The following is a 16525-nucleotide window of genomic DNA, read 5'->3' as shown; positions in this document are numbered from 1 at the left end:
GCCTTTGTGCTCTTTTTTCGTGACTTGGGACTCGTTTCACATCACGAGTGTAATGCTGTATCAGGTGAGCTTCAGAGCAAGTTTACTACAGCAGAAAAGACACAAATATGGAGCTTATGTGATGCAAATTGTATTAGTTTCCTAGTCATGCACTATGGTTATATGGTTAAGTGTTTTGAGATCATAACATTTTGTTCAAAATATAAGTCTTTATTAATCAATAATCTATGGAAAGACTTTTTATCTCACAATTGCGAGTTTATATCTCAGAATTGCGTCAAATAAGTCACAATTTTGTGTTATGAAGTCAGAATTGCATGATATAAACTTGCAATTGCAAGAAATAAACTTGAAATTCTGACTTTTTCTAAAAACTGCATGTATATATTTCACAATTCTGACTTTATAACACGCAATTAGGAGATATAAAGTTAGCATTGCATTATAGAAAGTCACAATTGCGTGTTATAAAGTCAGAATTGTGAGATATAAAGACGCAATTGCGGAGAAAAAAAGTCAGAAATTCAAATTTATAACACGCAATTGCAAGTTTATCTCGCAATTCTTACTTTATATCTCTCAATTCTGAGATAAAAAGTTTCAATTATCTTTTAAATTCTTTTATTCTGTGGCAGAAACAACGCTCCCAGTTATAATTACTGTGAAAAGGAATAAAAGTTGTTGGTGTTTTACTGCCAATAGTGTTCATTTCACCTGGAAACTGCAGTTAATTGTTTGCATACTGTAAGTAGGTTTTGGGAGTTTTGCTGTCAAGTTCTTGTCAAGATAGGAGGGCTGTAATTTTCAAAAAGAAGGTCGGACTTGGCTTGAGACTCTTGGTTGTGTCCTTGTTGAACCTTCACTAGCTTATACTTACACATTCTTATTGTAGAAGGAACTGCAAACTTGAACTTAGGTTTAGGGATAATCTTTTAGTATACTTTCCTCTCTGTGGCTCCTGTGAGACTGACGAAGCATTTGTGACAGAACTTTTTTTTTTTTTTCAAATTTTTTTTTTTTCATGGGACGTCCAACAGCTGTTGGATGTCTGAGCCTGGCAGAGTTTTCTGAGATGAGGACTTTGGCGAATGGTGTAGCCTTCAGATGAGAGCCCAACTCACTGACTTCTTGGGAAATGATTTTACTCCCAGGCTGCCATGTTTCTATACAGTGAATGTTTAGCCAGAAGCACTGGCAGACATTTAAAGTAAAAAAAAGGAAGCGTTTCCCTCTGTCATTGCTACTAGCAGAGAAATATGCTGTTGAAAAGAAGGGAAATCCATGATGATGTAAGAAGTTTGTTGTGTCAGTCATGGGTTGTCATTCACCAAGTGAAGAACACACTGTAATTTTAGGTTACTGTTAAGGCTTTTTGATGCCATAACAATCCCAACATTATCTACTTTTTGCCGTGGGATGCCTGACTAAACAATTCAGTGCCGGATTGACCTCTTTCGTTATTGCCACTCATAACAGGCCCGGCACAGTAATTACAGTCCATCTCAAAATGTCAGCGAGAAGGGCAGAGCTCAGCGAGGCTTTACTCCCGCAACTGTTGACTATTTCTCTCTCTTACAAGAGCTTATTTAAAGAAATGTGCCACAAGGTGTGAGCGACTTCACCCACCAGTGCTAATTTACCACTGTAATGAGCATGCAGTGATGCATGATTATCAGGCAATTATATTTGGTTACCATGCAAACAGGGTGCATCATGGGACATCATTAAAGACAGAGAAAAACAGCATCACAGAAAGAGAGCTCTGTTTTCCAAATGGCAGCCATTACCGTAACACCGGCCCGTTTGTTTCCGATTTCCATGAATATTAAAAGGCGCTCTGTTCTTATGTCTGTGGTGTCATCTGGCATGACAAATTGAGATTCAGTTGTGCTTCCAGTCAAAAATAAATTGATGCTTACAATCAGATGAATTTTTTGGAGTGTGAGTAAGAGCTGATTTAATTTTTAAGTACTCATAAATAACTGAGACGGTGGGTTATTAGGTGAGAGATAAATGATCGATGACCAATAATCAACCACATTCCGTCCACTAGTGTCTGTGTCTTTTACATTGACAATCATGCTGATCCACGTTGATAGACAGCAGCGCAGCATTTAAAGGATTAGTTCACTTTCAAAACATTTTTTGCTGATAATTTACTCACCCCAATGTCATCCAAGATATTCATGTCTTTCTTTCTTCAGTCGAAAAGAAATCAAGGTTTTTGAGGAAAACATTCCAGAATTTTTCTCCACAGAATGGACTTCAATAGCAACCAACTATACCAATGTTCAAAGAAGGTTCAAATGTCCGTCTCAATGCAGCTTCAAAGTCTCGACGCGATCCCAGTCGAGAAATTTAGGGTCTTATCTCGTGAAACGATCAGTCATTTAAAAAAAAAAAATATATATATATATATTTATTTTTTAACCACAAATGCTGTCTTGTACCATCTCTGAGATGTGCCACGTATTACGTCATCACATTGGAAAGGTCATGAAAAAATAATAATAATAATAATAAATTAAAACAAAGATGTCAGACGATTTTGAAATTGGAGGAGAAAATGAGATGGAATTGTTCGCCCTTCCCGACCTTTTTGAACCGGAGTACACAGACAAATAACTGACGCATGTCCTTTCCAACGTGATGACGCAATGCGTGGCACATCTCAGAGATGGTACACGACGAGCAATTGTGGTTAAAAAGTATATATTAATGATTGATCGTTTCACTAGACAAGACCCTTATTTCTCGACTGGGGTCGTGTCGAGACTTTGAAGCTGCATTGAATGAATTTGAACCTTCTTTGAACATTGGTATAGTTGGTTGCCATTGAAGTCCATTCTGTGTAGAAAAATCCTGGAATGTTTTCCTCAAAAACCTTAATTTCTTTTCGACTGAAGAAAGAAAGACATGGATATCTTGGATGACATCGGGGTGAGTAAATTATCAGCAATATTTTTTTTGAAAGTGAACTAATCCTTTAACACCTCTGTGTTATTGGTACTTGAAGTACACAAAGAAAAGCGATGCCAACACTAGTTAGAGAACAACTGAATACCTCTTTAAATGATTCACAGAAATGTGACATCATCGTAGTGCATCCAGGAAATATCTAGACCCCAATTTGTAATTTGGAATATCCAATACCCGGAAATCTCTGTGACATGTGACTCATGACTCTTCATTACCGCAGAGCATCTCCATGTATCCCAGTGTGATGCTTCTTTTTTCAAGTTTATTGTTACCGTAAACTTGATTATATTAAGGGTAATGGGAATAAATGACTGTGAAAACTATGAACTTGATTCTGTAGTAGTGAGCTTGAGCCTTTAACGCTCCCTCTCCCTCCCTATTGTCCGGTGTGTGTAATGAGGTCACATCTGTTGGACTGATGTCCGTGTCACTGGGGTGGTGTGCGACTCTCACTAACTCTTCAGTAATACCCCGCCATAAGTCCAAGGGACGGACAAATTGCTGGACAAATCTTCCCCATGTGCAACGTCAGAGCCGAGGAGCGGACAGAGAGATGGAGAGATAGAGAGATAGAGAGAGGGAGGGGTGGAGGGAGGGTGGACAGATCGACTGGACATATTGTGCTCTGTGTGTGTTGGGAGGGGGTGGACACACAGCCTGAGTCAGTATTAAAGGCCACAGTGACATGGTGGAAGATTATTAATCAATTTTCTTAGGCTAAATGAAAAGGAGTTCTTCTTTATATCATTATGAACCTTTTCTGAACTTCCTTAAACACCTCAATTGTAGTCTTGAGTTTTCTTCCAGGAGCGAACACGTCACAAATATCTTATCCCTTATTTAAATAATTTAAACTCAAAGCAAAAAAGGGTTGCATTAGTGTGAAAAAACGCACGGTTATGGTTAAGTGGCGGGACATTTCCCAAACCAAACACGCTTGACCAATCACAACACACTGTTCATGCCAACCAATCAGAGCACAGTGTGCTTTTCAGAAGGAGGGGCTTCATAGAGACAGGAACTAAACAGAGCGTTACTGACAGACTGTGAAGAGAGGAGCCGCAACAATGGAGAATATGAGGAAAATATATATATATATATATATTTTTTTTTTTTATCATTCAAGCATGAATTCTAATCTAGTAGAGCCCAAAAATGTTGCAAAAGGACATATTATAGCCTCTTTAAAAATAAAGAGATAAATGTCACGAATATCCCATTTGATTATGAACAATAATGCTGCATTATCATGGTGAAATATTGGCTTCACAAACAATTTGAACAAAGACATAGCTTTGTTCAAAAACCTTGTGAGCAGCCTATCAACTCAGCATTTCTAGTTTTGGTACAGAGCTTTGTTTCTTCTGCTTTTTGAAGGCCATAATTGGACAAAGCTTGGGTTGAGTATCACTGGGGTTCCTCTCCTCACTCTCTCTTCAGATCTGTCAGTCTAAGAGACAGTGTCTCAAAGCTCAAGGAAAAACAGCCTCTATGGTCAAATAAAACCCTCCCCTGAGAGGGAATGAAAAAGAGAGGAAACAGAGACAAAAAAGGAGACAGCGACGGCAGGCGGGGTATCCGACTCTCTGATCCGCTCTTGGACTGAAGTGGGAGGAGGCATCTGGCACAACACATGGCACTTAAACATCATACTGTGCGAAGAGACGGCGGCCCGCAGCTCTCGGCACAGGCGTCCACTCCGACTCTAATAAGCTTGCTCGCATGTCAGAGCCGCCCATAGATCCCTGTGGGCAACAGAGCTTCCCATCTACCCACATCCCAACACCCCAGGAGTCCCAGACTGAACAGATGCTGGAACGTCTGCATGTATCATTCTGTCCTTAACTCCGTTCCAAAACCTAGTCAGCTTCCTACATAGACAGCTGCTTTCTGTCCAAGTAACGCAATCAAAATGGAGCCTCGATCCTGCCGGACAAATACATGTAGTGTGTTCATGCAAAGCGCACAGGACACTCAAACCAAAGTCCATTTCAAGGAAAGTCAGTTCGCTCCACGGCCATATTTGCAACACCCCAAACGCCTATTTCAGGCATGCAAGACAACCGAAATCTCAACAACTGCATATTGCAGATCAGCAATAAATTCCGACATGAACTTTCATGTTATGTGCAGTCCTAAGCACGAGACTCAGGTTTCTGTGGCTGGGGCATCTAAAAGTAGCAGTAGTGATGCAATGAATTTACCAATTTGCTACCGATTGGTTCTTAAAATTACTTGCTTTACTAGAGACGCCATATTGTGTATTGCAGTTTCTCCCATTCATAGCAATACGAGTGAACTGTCTTTGGAGTTTGACAGCCTTCGACTCGACTTGCAGTTGATTGCAATAGAGTTTGGCATTAGCATTTTTGCTAAACTGATACTCCAAAACTCTAAATAGCATAAACATATAGCTTTAAAGAGTCCGTTTTTAATTAGAGTGAACCATTTTTAATGAACATTTTTTTGATATTATAAGGATGTTTTTTTAATCAAAATGTATCATGATTTATCTGCCATGTTGTATGTGTTTTTTTTTTTTTAGCTTGTCCAGTGCTTTCTCAAATTATGCAGTGCTACCTTTGAGTTGGCCAGTATAATTGTGCTGCATGCTGTTTGGAAAAGCCTTCTTGGCTGCAGTCATAGTCAGCTCACTCGATTTTGTCATATTATGAGCTCGCAAAGATGTGTCCTTTTACTTATTCGGCATGTGTTTTGTATGCCTGTGTCTGTGTGTGTTTCATGTGATTTTTGCCAGAGAGATAAATGTAGTCTGTGCTTCTAATGTTGACGTCGACGTTGCCAGCTCTGGGAGTTTTTTCCTGGGCGCAGATGGTAGGAACAGAGAGAAGCAGGTGCTGGGTGAGGTTCATCTGTGTTGTGTTGTTTTTATCCTAGAGTTTGTCCTAAAGCCATGGCTTCCTCTGCTGTGATCACCTGGTGAACAGATGACAGGGATGATTTTCACTTGCCATCCATGTTGCTGGAGGTGTGATTTACTTTATATGCCCTACTGTGTGGCACTTTACTCTGGCAAATGTCTCATTAAGGGGCCGTTCGGTGTTTATGGAATGTACCACCAGAGGAAAATAGGGGAGGGCCATGTCTTTATATTCTTTGTTGAGGGGAGGGTCATCAAGCTATTTTTAGTCTAGGGGGAGGGTCACCCAACTTTTGTATTCATGAAAACATCGAAATTTCAAAGTGGCTTGTTTTGTGCATATTTTTCCATGTAGCTCTCTCAGTCTCAACCCCCCCATCGCTCGCAGATGGGTCTGACCCAAGAAAAATCCAGGTTGGCGCTGTTTGACAGTGCGCGCGCGCTTCGGGCGTACACGCTCAGAAAAAGTGCATCATGTCAGAACAGAACGCCAATGAAATGTTTACCCGGCAAAGCTTTAAAGCACGAGCAAATAATGAACCTTTGTGATTGCGAATAAGGGCAGAGTCCTGTGAGTGTAACTCTACCGCTGCGTTAACATGTGATGTGAATGTACGTCTAGTTTTACAGTATTGGGACTGAGGCGCCAGAACTGCAGCTGATAGAGTGAGCGCTGTAGCACGATCAGTGCCGCTGCTAGCCATTTTGGTGCCCTAAGCATAATTCCTTTATGATGCCCCCCGACCCCGAGAAAAAAAACGTTTGTTTTTGCCAGTTTAACTTTTTATTACCAAACATTTAACTCAATACCAATAACACAATGGCAGCACCACAGTATAAAACTTAACAACACTAAAAAGAGAAGGTAAAATCTTCACAGCTTTGCTGACTTTGTAAACATATGTAGAATAGCCAACACACACTACACATTTGAAAGTGCAAACTTTTCTTCAGTAAACAGAATAGCAAAATAATCCAGACATGTTTTTCCCAAATTCAATGTCACTTTGAATAAATTACATTTATTAGACAAAATATTCAAACAAATAATCTCAAACTGGAAAAAATTATAAACATTTAAAACTGAAAGCATGGCAGCCAAGGAGTTCTCCCCCTTTATTCCTTATTTATCAACTATTTGATAAATCTAATATAATATAATATAAAAGCATAATAGAATGAGGTGCAATAATGTACACAAATAAACAGTATTGTTTGCTTTACATCATTCATATTGACATTTTATATTTTTTATATATTTAACAGGAATTGTTAGCCTACCGTGTGCACTGCACTGACTGCTAACGTTAACTGTTACTGAGAAAGTATTAACCACCCTCATGTCAAAATAAACCATAAACTACTGCTCAATATCTAAAGAAAGATAGTAAAGAAAGTAACAGCTAGCTGGCGTCAGTTATTTGTAAAACGGGAAGTGTTTAACAGTAAAATCTCGATTTAGCTTGCACCGAAGTTATAAGTTATAATAACATAGTTTGCTAACATTAACGTCAGCAAGTTCGAGGCGCGTTAGCAGCAGCACATGCAGCACATTTCCCTTATTTAAGAATGATTAAACATGGACTTGCCTGCAAGTGATGCACGGGCATCATCTCGCAGTTTCGTCTTCTTTCTTTTCTCAGATCCTAACTCCTGCTGTCTTTTAGGGGCCATTTCCAAAAAAGTTGCCTACTGTCTGTCTGTCAAACTTCATTCGCGTTCGTCCTTCACAAAGGCGCCCGCGCGAACAACCGGCACGGACCATCCAACGCGGGGGGGCGGTACTTTCAAGACTAGAGCAATTAAATGATCTTGTTCCCCCTTTTTTGTTACATATACATGGCTAAAATGTGCCTAATAATATTTATATAGGCTAATGAAATAATATCGGCATTATATATTTTTTTAATTAGGCTATTTTTGGTGCCCCCTCAGCACTTGGTGCCCTACGCACAGCGCGTGATGCGCGTGGTGGGAGCGGCGGCGCTGAGCACGATACTACCATATTTTAGTTTTCATGCTTATTGTGTTTCCACAATAATGTTAGTGAGTAAATCTACTGAAATGGCCACCATAACAGTGGAGTGTGATGTGTAAGATGAGAAGGCATAGTGCTTTCACATATGCTGCGTTTGCAGTGCGTAACTGATCCACTGCTGTACCACAAACACATAATCACTATTTTTATTTCAAATCCAGAAGTTATCAGCAACTTTTATAAAAAAATAAATAAAAAAAATGTCATCATTGCGATTTTCTTTGTACACATATACACTCTTTAATAGATGCATTCACGTTTAAACACAATTCAAACAATGTATTATTCAACGCATTACTTCTATATAGATTTATATATTAAGTTGCTCAAGCAAGTGGTAAAATATTTTACCATGTACATATATTTAAATCGCAAACATTTTAAATTAAAACTTAAAATTGACAAAAACAGCCGACTCTCATGCATTTTCTTCTGCATTTAAATGTTAATACAATAAATCTTGCATGTCACACAGAACTTGTTTTTCCACCTCCGCGAATGAGACGAGTGCTGTTCATTATGTCTCCTTGTTGAGGTAAACGATCTCTGCACTGCTGTATACGCACCGCACCAGGGGTCTCATTTATAAAACTGTGTGTAGGATCCTTACTAAAAGTGTACGTGCGCCCGAAAGCCAAAAATGGCGTACGCGAAAAAAATATTCAGACTTATAAAACCGTTCGTATGCCAGAACCTGCGCATAATTCACTTTATAAATCCCAGTCAGCGGAAGATTGTGAACATGCGTCTCCTCCCCGAAATAACCATATATGGAGCTTACAAGGCCTAGTTTTACTATGCATATCCTCATCTGCATATAATTTACATATGATTTCTTATACACGATAACATGTTTAACGGTACAAGACATTAGGAAAATATGAGCTACGGATGTTCACATTGCATTGATAACAATCATTTAGTAACCTATCCTTGCCTTGTTTTTGAATAAATAATAAGTGTTCAAAAGCATCGCATCCACAACAAATATATTTATTGAATATAAAAATGTTGTAACTTCTCAGTAATGGTTTCATGTAGTTTAACTCCATTATTGAGAATGTCATATTTCTATGGAAGCTTGTTTCCGCCACAGAATAAAACATTTTAAGAGATAATTGCGATTTTTTCCCCCTTAGAATTGGACTTTATATCTCACAATTGTGAGTTTATATCTCACAATTCTGAGAAAATATGTCAGAATTGCGAGATATAAACTCGCAATTGCGTGTTATAAAGTCAGAATTGCGTGATATAAAGTCGCAATTGCGAGAAAAAAAGTCAGAATTCTGACTTTATAACACGCAATTCTGACTTTGTATCTCGCAATTGACATATTTTCTCAGAATTGTGAGATATAAACTCACAATTGTGAGTCACAATTATCATTTATTTTTTTTATTTTTTGTGGCGAAAACAAATATATTTCATATATATACTTCCATATATTTCATCTAAATGTTTATATCGGAAGTAAAACATAGTTTAACTCATTATTTTATTTATCTAAACTGTTATTGTGAACATGCACTGTATTTATGATTAGATATGAAGATTTACGGTTTTCCTTCATCTGCCATTAGGCTAACTTATATGTGTTTCACTAAACGGCCCAACGCGTTCACTGGCGCGGACATTTAAGAAGGGATATTAGCTTCAAGTGATAGGCTTGTTGAGTGAAATTATATTTGTATTTTCTTTCTGTACAGTATAATTTTCTTTAGATTTTCTGTAGTGGCCAAAAAGACATTTAACTCCAGCTCACCATCGCTGTCGCCAAACTGCTCCATCTCCAAAACGTTCGTACGCACGGGTCAGAGTTTGCGTGCAGGTGCACAAATTTTCCCGTCAAGTTTGTTTTTATAAATCACAACTCATGCGTCGGAAGTGTCGTACGGCTCTGTCAGGCCCTGTTTTGTGCGACCCAACGGTTATAAATGAAGCCCCTGGAACGCATTGCCGGACCGCGTGCAGTGTGAAAGCTCTAACCTGTTAACATGGGTGCGGGGAAAAAATACGCACCGCATACGCACTGCAAACAGAGTATGTGTGAAACGGGTAAGTCGTTTGTAATGGTTGAAAACAAAAACAAAAACAATGGCTATCTGAACATATTTGCCAAGCACAAACCAGTACAGAAGTAATCAATAAATTATCGGGGAGGGTCATGCCTTTTTTCACAATCATTTTGGAGGGTCATAGAAAAATGTACTGTATTGCTGGCGAAGGGAGGGTCAAGTCTATTTTGAATATAGATCTCAAAACTCCTCCGGTAGCCCCTTAAATAATAATAATAATAATAATAATAATAATAATAAAATCGAAAAGTCCCTAATACAAACTAATGAGAACTAGATAGATCACCTTCATTATTCACCAGGTGGATATTGTTTTGGAGCATACTTCAGAGGCTAGGTTTAACATGGTGTTTTAGAAGACATAGTACATATTAACGTTTTAAGAAGCTGATATTATAATGCCTACATTCTGTTCATATTCTGTTATGTTTTGCTTTTATCTGAGTTCTCCTCAGACGGGGATTTGATTGTTTGAGCTGCTGGTTCTGTATTGTGCATCTGTGCAATGGAACACCTTCAAAAGTTATTACTAATATGCCAGATGGTCTCAGAAGTCTGTCATGCATTATGGGTTTGTTTATTCATCGTTATCTTTTAAACAGAATATTACTGGATGTCTGGAGACCTCTTGTTTCTTGGCCAGGTGTTTGCCTGGGTAATGACATGTCTGGTGCATGGAATAAAAAATAAATACATAAATAAAAAAACATCACTCAGTATGTTTAAAGACATTCATCTCCCTTAAAAAAAAGTCGTGGTAGTAACATGGTGCAGTTATAGTAATACCATTTTCACATGCCATTGTTTTACTTAGTATTCCAAAATACAACAAAGAATGCAACGTCTTACCATGGTACAGAATGGTGCAATTTTTCACGGTAGGATCAGAGGTTATAGACATGTCTCAAGCTCACTTTAAATTGCACAACATAAACAAGTCCCATTTGGTCAGCATTATTGTGCAGTACAGTTGCTCTTCCTTCGTCCTTAACTTTTAAAAACGTGTAGGTGTTTCCTGCACAGCTTGACTCTTTTATCAGGATGTAGCATTTACAGTTCCATTCATAACATTTGCCAAGCGGCTCCATTGTTTTCAAGCTTAAGACAACAGACAGTGTGCACAGAGACTCCCAGGAGTGCTTGAAAGTTTAAAGAATGGCTTAGCCTCTCTCATTTTTCTGCATTTAACTTTGAGGGAAGTTTACTTTCAGTGGCTGAGCTCCTGCTGGAGATTAATGAACACATTTGGTCGGGGCTGCATTGTTCCCATCGAAAATGCCCATCTACAGCGCTATGATTTATGGACAGCCGGCAGTGCATGAGCTGTAATTTGAGAGGGGTTTGTTTTTCCTCATGAAGATGGAATTTAAAAATTCTGAGATTAATAACACCACTCTAGTCATTTTATATCATTCTGCAGGGAGAAGAAAAGAGGTTAGATGGGAAGGGAAGGTACACAGCACAGGTTTCATCCTGGTGTGTGTGTGTGTGTGTGTGTGTGTGTGTGTGGTTAGTCATTGATGTCACTATTGTGATAATGTACTGAATCTGTACATTTAGCATGAAATGTGCTGGAGAATATTATTTCAAAATATTTGAAGAGCAGTAGCTGAATATCCATCTTGAGTAGGTCAGTGCCGGATCCTCATTTGCTTCCTCGGCTCTGATCTGCTGCGTGGTTCAAATAGTTGAATTAATGCTGTGCACATTCCCATGGGAAAGAAAAATCTCAAAAGAGACCTCTATGATATCTTGATTTTGTTCTCTAATTAAAATAATGGTGAGAAAAGGCAGACTTATCTCTCCGGCTTCTTAGATGTTCCCTGTGAGAAACAAGTCCTACATCTCTTTCCTTTAGCACTTCAGAATATCTCAATGTCTTAAAATGAGGAGTCCCCAGGAGTCAATGTTAGGGCCTTAGACATTGGATGGATGCTGTTAGGCATTTGTGGAGTCATGAGTCTGGTTTGTAATTATTAAGAAAAGATCATCCTGTGAGCAACATTTTATATGCAATTCCATGTCACACTTTGGCTTTTGGGAGGAAGTCTAATGAAAATGCATGGCACAGAGCAGAAGAATGCAGTATTGTTTATAATTTGGTTTCATTCTTTCAAATAATGTTTCATGTTTAAGGCAATTAAAAATATTACACTGCTCACTTTATCTGTCAGCTCAGTACCGCTCTCTTGAAGAACAACTGCAGATTTAAGAGTATTACAAACTAACGGCTCAAGAGAGAGAGAAGGAATCTTTGATGTCCCTGACATGCCATGAAATGAGACAAACCATGGAGAAATTAATCTTCAGCTGTTTTATGTGTATTGCACCTTTAGGCCAGACACTCAAGCTGAAGAAGTAACAAGCAAAGCTCAGTGGCTCCTTACAAGATACTAAAAACATGAACAACGTTTGAAGTCTGTGGCTGTGCATCATGTATTACTCAAGCTTACCCAAATGCATGCTTAATTCTATGCTCCTTGCTTAATTGTCAAGAGAGACTTAGCAAAGCCCCCTTTAAAGCATGCCAGTTCATTTTGATGGTCAGCTATTTTTTTTAATCATGCAAGCTCCTGTTCACCTGAATGAAAACTTCCAAAACAGTTTTGCATGTCAAATCACCACACATAATCTATAAGTGCTTTAAGTGCTGTATAAGTGCTGGTGTGAAGAAGATCAGTTTATTTGGCCTTTCTTTAGCCTACAAATGAGTTCAAGTAGGGCATTCTCACGGATCAGCATCCTTGTTCAGGAGCGACTAGTCCTGCTCCTGAAGGGCCACTTATTTAGCTTTAATCCTAACCAAACACACCTGAACCAGCTAATCAAGGTCTTCAGGATTACCAGAGACCTCCAGGCAAGTGTGTTGAGGCAGGTTGAAGCTAAACTCTGCATGACATTAGCCCTCCACGAGCCCAATTATACACCCCTTGTCCGTGTTGGTCCTTACACAGGGGTGCCCAATCCAATCCTGCTTCTGGAAGGCCAACACCCTGCAGAGTTTAGCTCTATCCTGCACCAACACACCTGTCTGGACACCTTTAGCACTCCTCAAGAACTGGTCCATGTGTGTTTTATTAGGGTTGGAGCTCAACTCCAGGAGCAGGATTTGGGCACCTCTGTCCTAGTAGAACATTAATTATTGTTTTACTAAACTTGTGTAGTTTTAGATTAAATAGGGCTAAGCTTGTCTTCAACAACATTCTTGTCAACCTATGTTTGCCCTCTGATTTCAGTGGAAATTAATGGATAGGATTTGGACAGCAGTGTTGTTCCAGGACCAACAAAAGATGTTGGTTCAGGAGCACCTCATTTAGGCTACTACATGTGACAAGTGTACTATACTGTTATCTCCAATATTAACCAAACACAACCAAACCAGGAGATGGTTTATCCAAGATCTTCTGGATTACTAGAAACCAGAATTATTATTTTTTTTTTTTTCAATGAGTGTCTCCTCATTGAGTCTTGAGCAGTTGTACTTTCAGGATAGTTCACGATGGGAAACTAGTTTCGGATCATGATTATTTGGAATTCTGACATTTCTCTCTGGTTCGTTCTCATACAGGGTGGTCTGATTGCTCTTCTGTTACTCATCCTACTCTTCACGCTGGTGCTCTACACGCGTCAGCGCTGGTGCCGGCGTCGCCGGGCCCCTCAGAAGAGTGCCAGCACTGAGGCCACGCATGAGATTCACTACATCCCTTCAGTTCTCCTGGGTCCTCAGAGCCGGGACAGCTTCCGAGGGCCCAGACCCCTCCAGCACACCTCCGTCATCGGCATGCCCATCCGCGAGACGCCCATCCTAGACGACTGCGATTGCGAGGATGACGAGCAGCCGGGACATCTGCTGGATGGGAAGGCACATTTGGAAGACGATTTGTGCAGCCAGGGGACACACAGCGTCGACAGTCTGGGGAAAGTGATGGGAGAGGCCAACCACAAACACAGTCTGGATAACAGAGGTAAGAGCTTCAGCATTACTGTGTCACTGTCAACCGCACTGTCTGTTTTCTATCCCAGCAAGCAATAGCCATCATTTCAGCATCTAGGTTAACTATAGACCCGGTATAGTGTGGCTATGAGTAACCCACTTCTAGACAAAATAACCTTGAATTTGGTTACATGTCGTTTTTTGCCAAAATAACATGCGAGGTGTATGATATCCCATCATGTAAGCAAAGTCAACAGTGAATACAAAGTGTTTGGTTTCATTTCTTTGACATGTTATCTAATTGATGACTAGTCTATTCTTGGGCTATGGTTAGACGTCTATTACATTTACACTGACAGCCCAAATTTTGCCTGGTTTTAGCCTAGACATCAGGGCTGTGTTTGGACGGCTATTAAATGCAAAATTGCTTGCTAGGATTAGATCCAACTGATAAATTCTGAGAATATTTGAGATATCAGGATCTGATTGCAAAGAGAGTGCTTGCAAGGCTATCCTGAAGTTTCTCTTGGAGAACAGTGAGGTTTTATCTGTCATTACATTCATCACTTAACATGATAGTCCAAGTAGAAATTTCTGGAACAACATTCAGATTTTGGTAGCGGAGTTAGAGACTTGAGTTTTACAGTCAACCTATCCTTTTCTTATGATTTTCGAGGTAGGATTGGGTTCCACCACAAAGCTTGTATGGTGAGTATCATCCCTCCATCATCACAGTTAAAGTTCAATCTTAATCCTTGAAGCCACACTCAGACCTGTATCCAGTGAACATTAAATCAAAATTCACATTATCTTCAGAGTGATGGTAAAGTGCTTTCTCCATTGTTCAGCATGCTAATGATAGCTGTGATGGGAAGGGGTATTTTTTCCCCTCTCATCTCTTTCTAGTGACACTGATGTGGCACATTTGAGCACATCTGGGGGTTTGATGTGAAGTCACCTGCCAACCGCAGGCTAATTATAGCCATTGGCCTGAATTCATTGTAAGACATAGACTGAGAGAGAGAGAGAGAGAGAGAGAGAGAGAGAGAGAGAGAGAGAGAGAGAGAGAGAGAGAGAGAGAGAGAGAGAGAGAGAGAGAGAGAGAGAGAGAGAGAGAGAGAGAGAGAGAGAGAGAGAGAGAGAGAGAGAGAGAGAGAGAGAGAGAGAGAGAGAGAGAGAGAGAGAGAGAGAGAGAGAGAGAGACTCTTAGTTGATAAGTTGGCTAGATCGCCCTTCCATGAGAGAACAGTCAAGGCCAAAGTGTCTGATTACAAGATGTATATTCAATATGAACTTAACAAGATCCATCCATCCACATCCATCCATCCATCTACAGTTTTTTATGATGGCAAAGCAAAACATTTATTTATCACTGTAAAGCAAAGTATTATTTATCTTGTTTATAAATGCATCTGTTTCCGAGAATATTTTCCATACTCATTTTGATTTGTCAATAACAGAGACATATGAGTTGCTTAACAATGTAGATTAGATGTGTTTTGCATTTGATTTAGTCATTAGTTGTAAGAACAGTCCTGATGCACTGTAAATCATAAGAGAGCCTTCAGTGTCATTGGAAAAAAAATGAATATGAACTGAGACCTGATTAAAGATGACGAGGGTGCTTCAATCAACACATTTGGCCTCATGTTAAGTAGATCACAAGGGGTATAAAGGTCACATTGATCAATGTTGGTGAACCGCCTTCAGCTCTATATTGGTCTTAAGTATGAAATTATTAGAGCAACAAGACAATATGTGCATTTGTGCAGTATTTATTTATTTATTTATTTTTTGTTAAATTCAAATGTTTTGTCATTTATAATTTTAGGGTAAAAAAAAAGCACTGACTTCGCATTTGATTGGATTTTATTGAAGTAGTAATGCTTATTTTTATTTGTGTTATGTTGTTTAGCTATTTATCGCGTTGTTGTCATGTCTGATTTTGTGTGAGCAAGACGGTGCTCTTTCTGTGTGTGTTAATTCGTTTTTATAGAAAGGCCATTACGGATCAACTTTATATTATTTTGATCAACCTGTATTATCATGGTGGTTATCATTATATTTCGATGTGCAAAGCAGGTTTTGAACATGTTGGTATATTAACATAAGACCAGCTAAAAGGATTTGTCTGACTGAGCGTATCTTTAATTACCCACGGATACAACAGAATTTTAGTAAAGGAAGATGATTGTGTTTGTCTTTTTTGCATTAAAGTCTAGTCTATAACGTAATGTTTTGGATAAGATCTATTGTTTGCTTTATTTAAGTGTGCGGCACAGTTTAATTGGCTCCTGCAGTCTGGAGCCCATGGCGCTGATACTGGCGCGTGTCTGTGGATGAAGGATGGGGATTCATCTGAGTGATGTTGACAAACAGAAGGAGGAAGAGGCCTGAATAAATAATGAAGCACATTTTCCTGGCATCAGGCCCGCACTTGCTCCAGGACTTCCGTATCGGATACAGCTCTCCAGCGTGCACTATTATTTCAAATAATATGAACGTACACATCACAATATTCCTCATTTAAATAATTCCCACAAGGCATATGCAAAAAAAGGGTGTGTGGCCTGGTTGAGTTAGTTAGTTGTGTGTTAAACTGGTGGTTATGGTAA

The 16525-nt window shown here is 39.3% G+C and overlaps 1 protein-coding gene across 1 annotated transcript in view; it reads left to right on the top strand.

Annotated features, from left to right (window-relative positions):
- Nucleotides 1–16525, top strand: part of astn2 (astrotactin 2) — a 455595-nt gene that overhangs the window by 134024 nt on the left and 305046 nt on the right. The window contains exon 3 of the mRNA XM_081365202.1: nucleotides 13545–13941. Coding sequence (XP_081221328.1) covers nucleotides 13545–13941 — 397 coding nt within the window. The remainder of the gene's footprint in view (nucleotides 1–13544; nucleotides 13942–16525) is intronic.

The sequence above is a fragment of the Scardinius erythrophthalmus genome (genome assembly GCF_964197995.2).
Source record: "Scardinius erythrophthalmus genome assembly, chromosome: 5".
Classification (NCBI taxonomy): Eukaryota; Metazoa; Chordata; class Actinopteri; order Cypriniformes; family Leuciscidae; genus Scardinius; species Scardinius erythrophthalmus.
The sequence above is the reverse complement of the archived record's forward strand: the minus strand, read 5'-3'. Positions and strand labels throughout refer to the sequence as shown.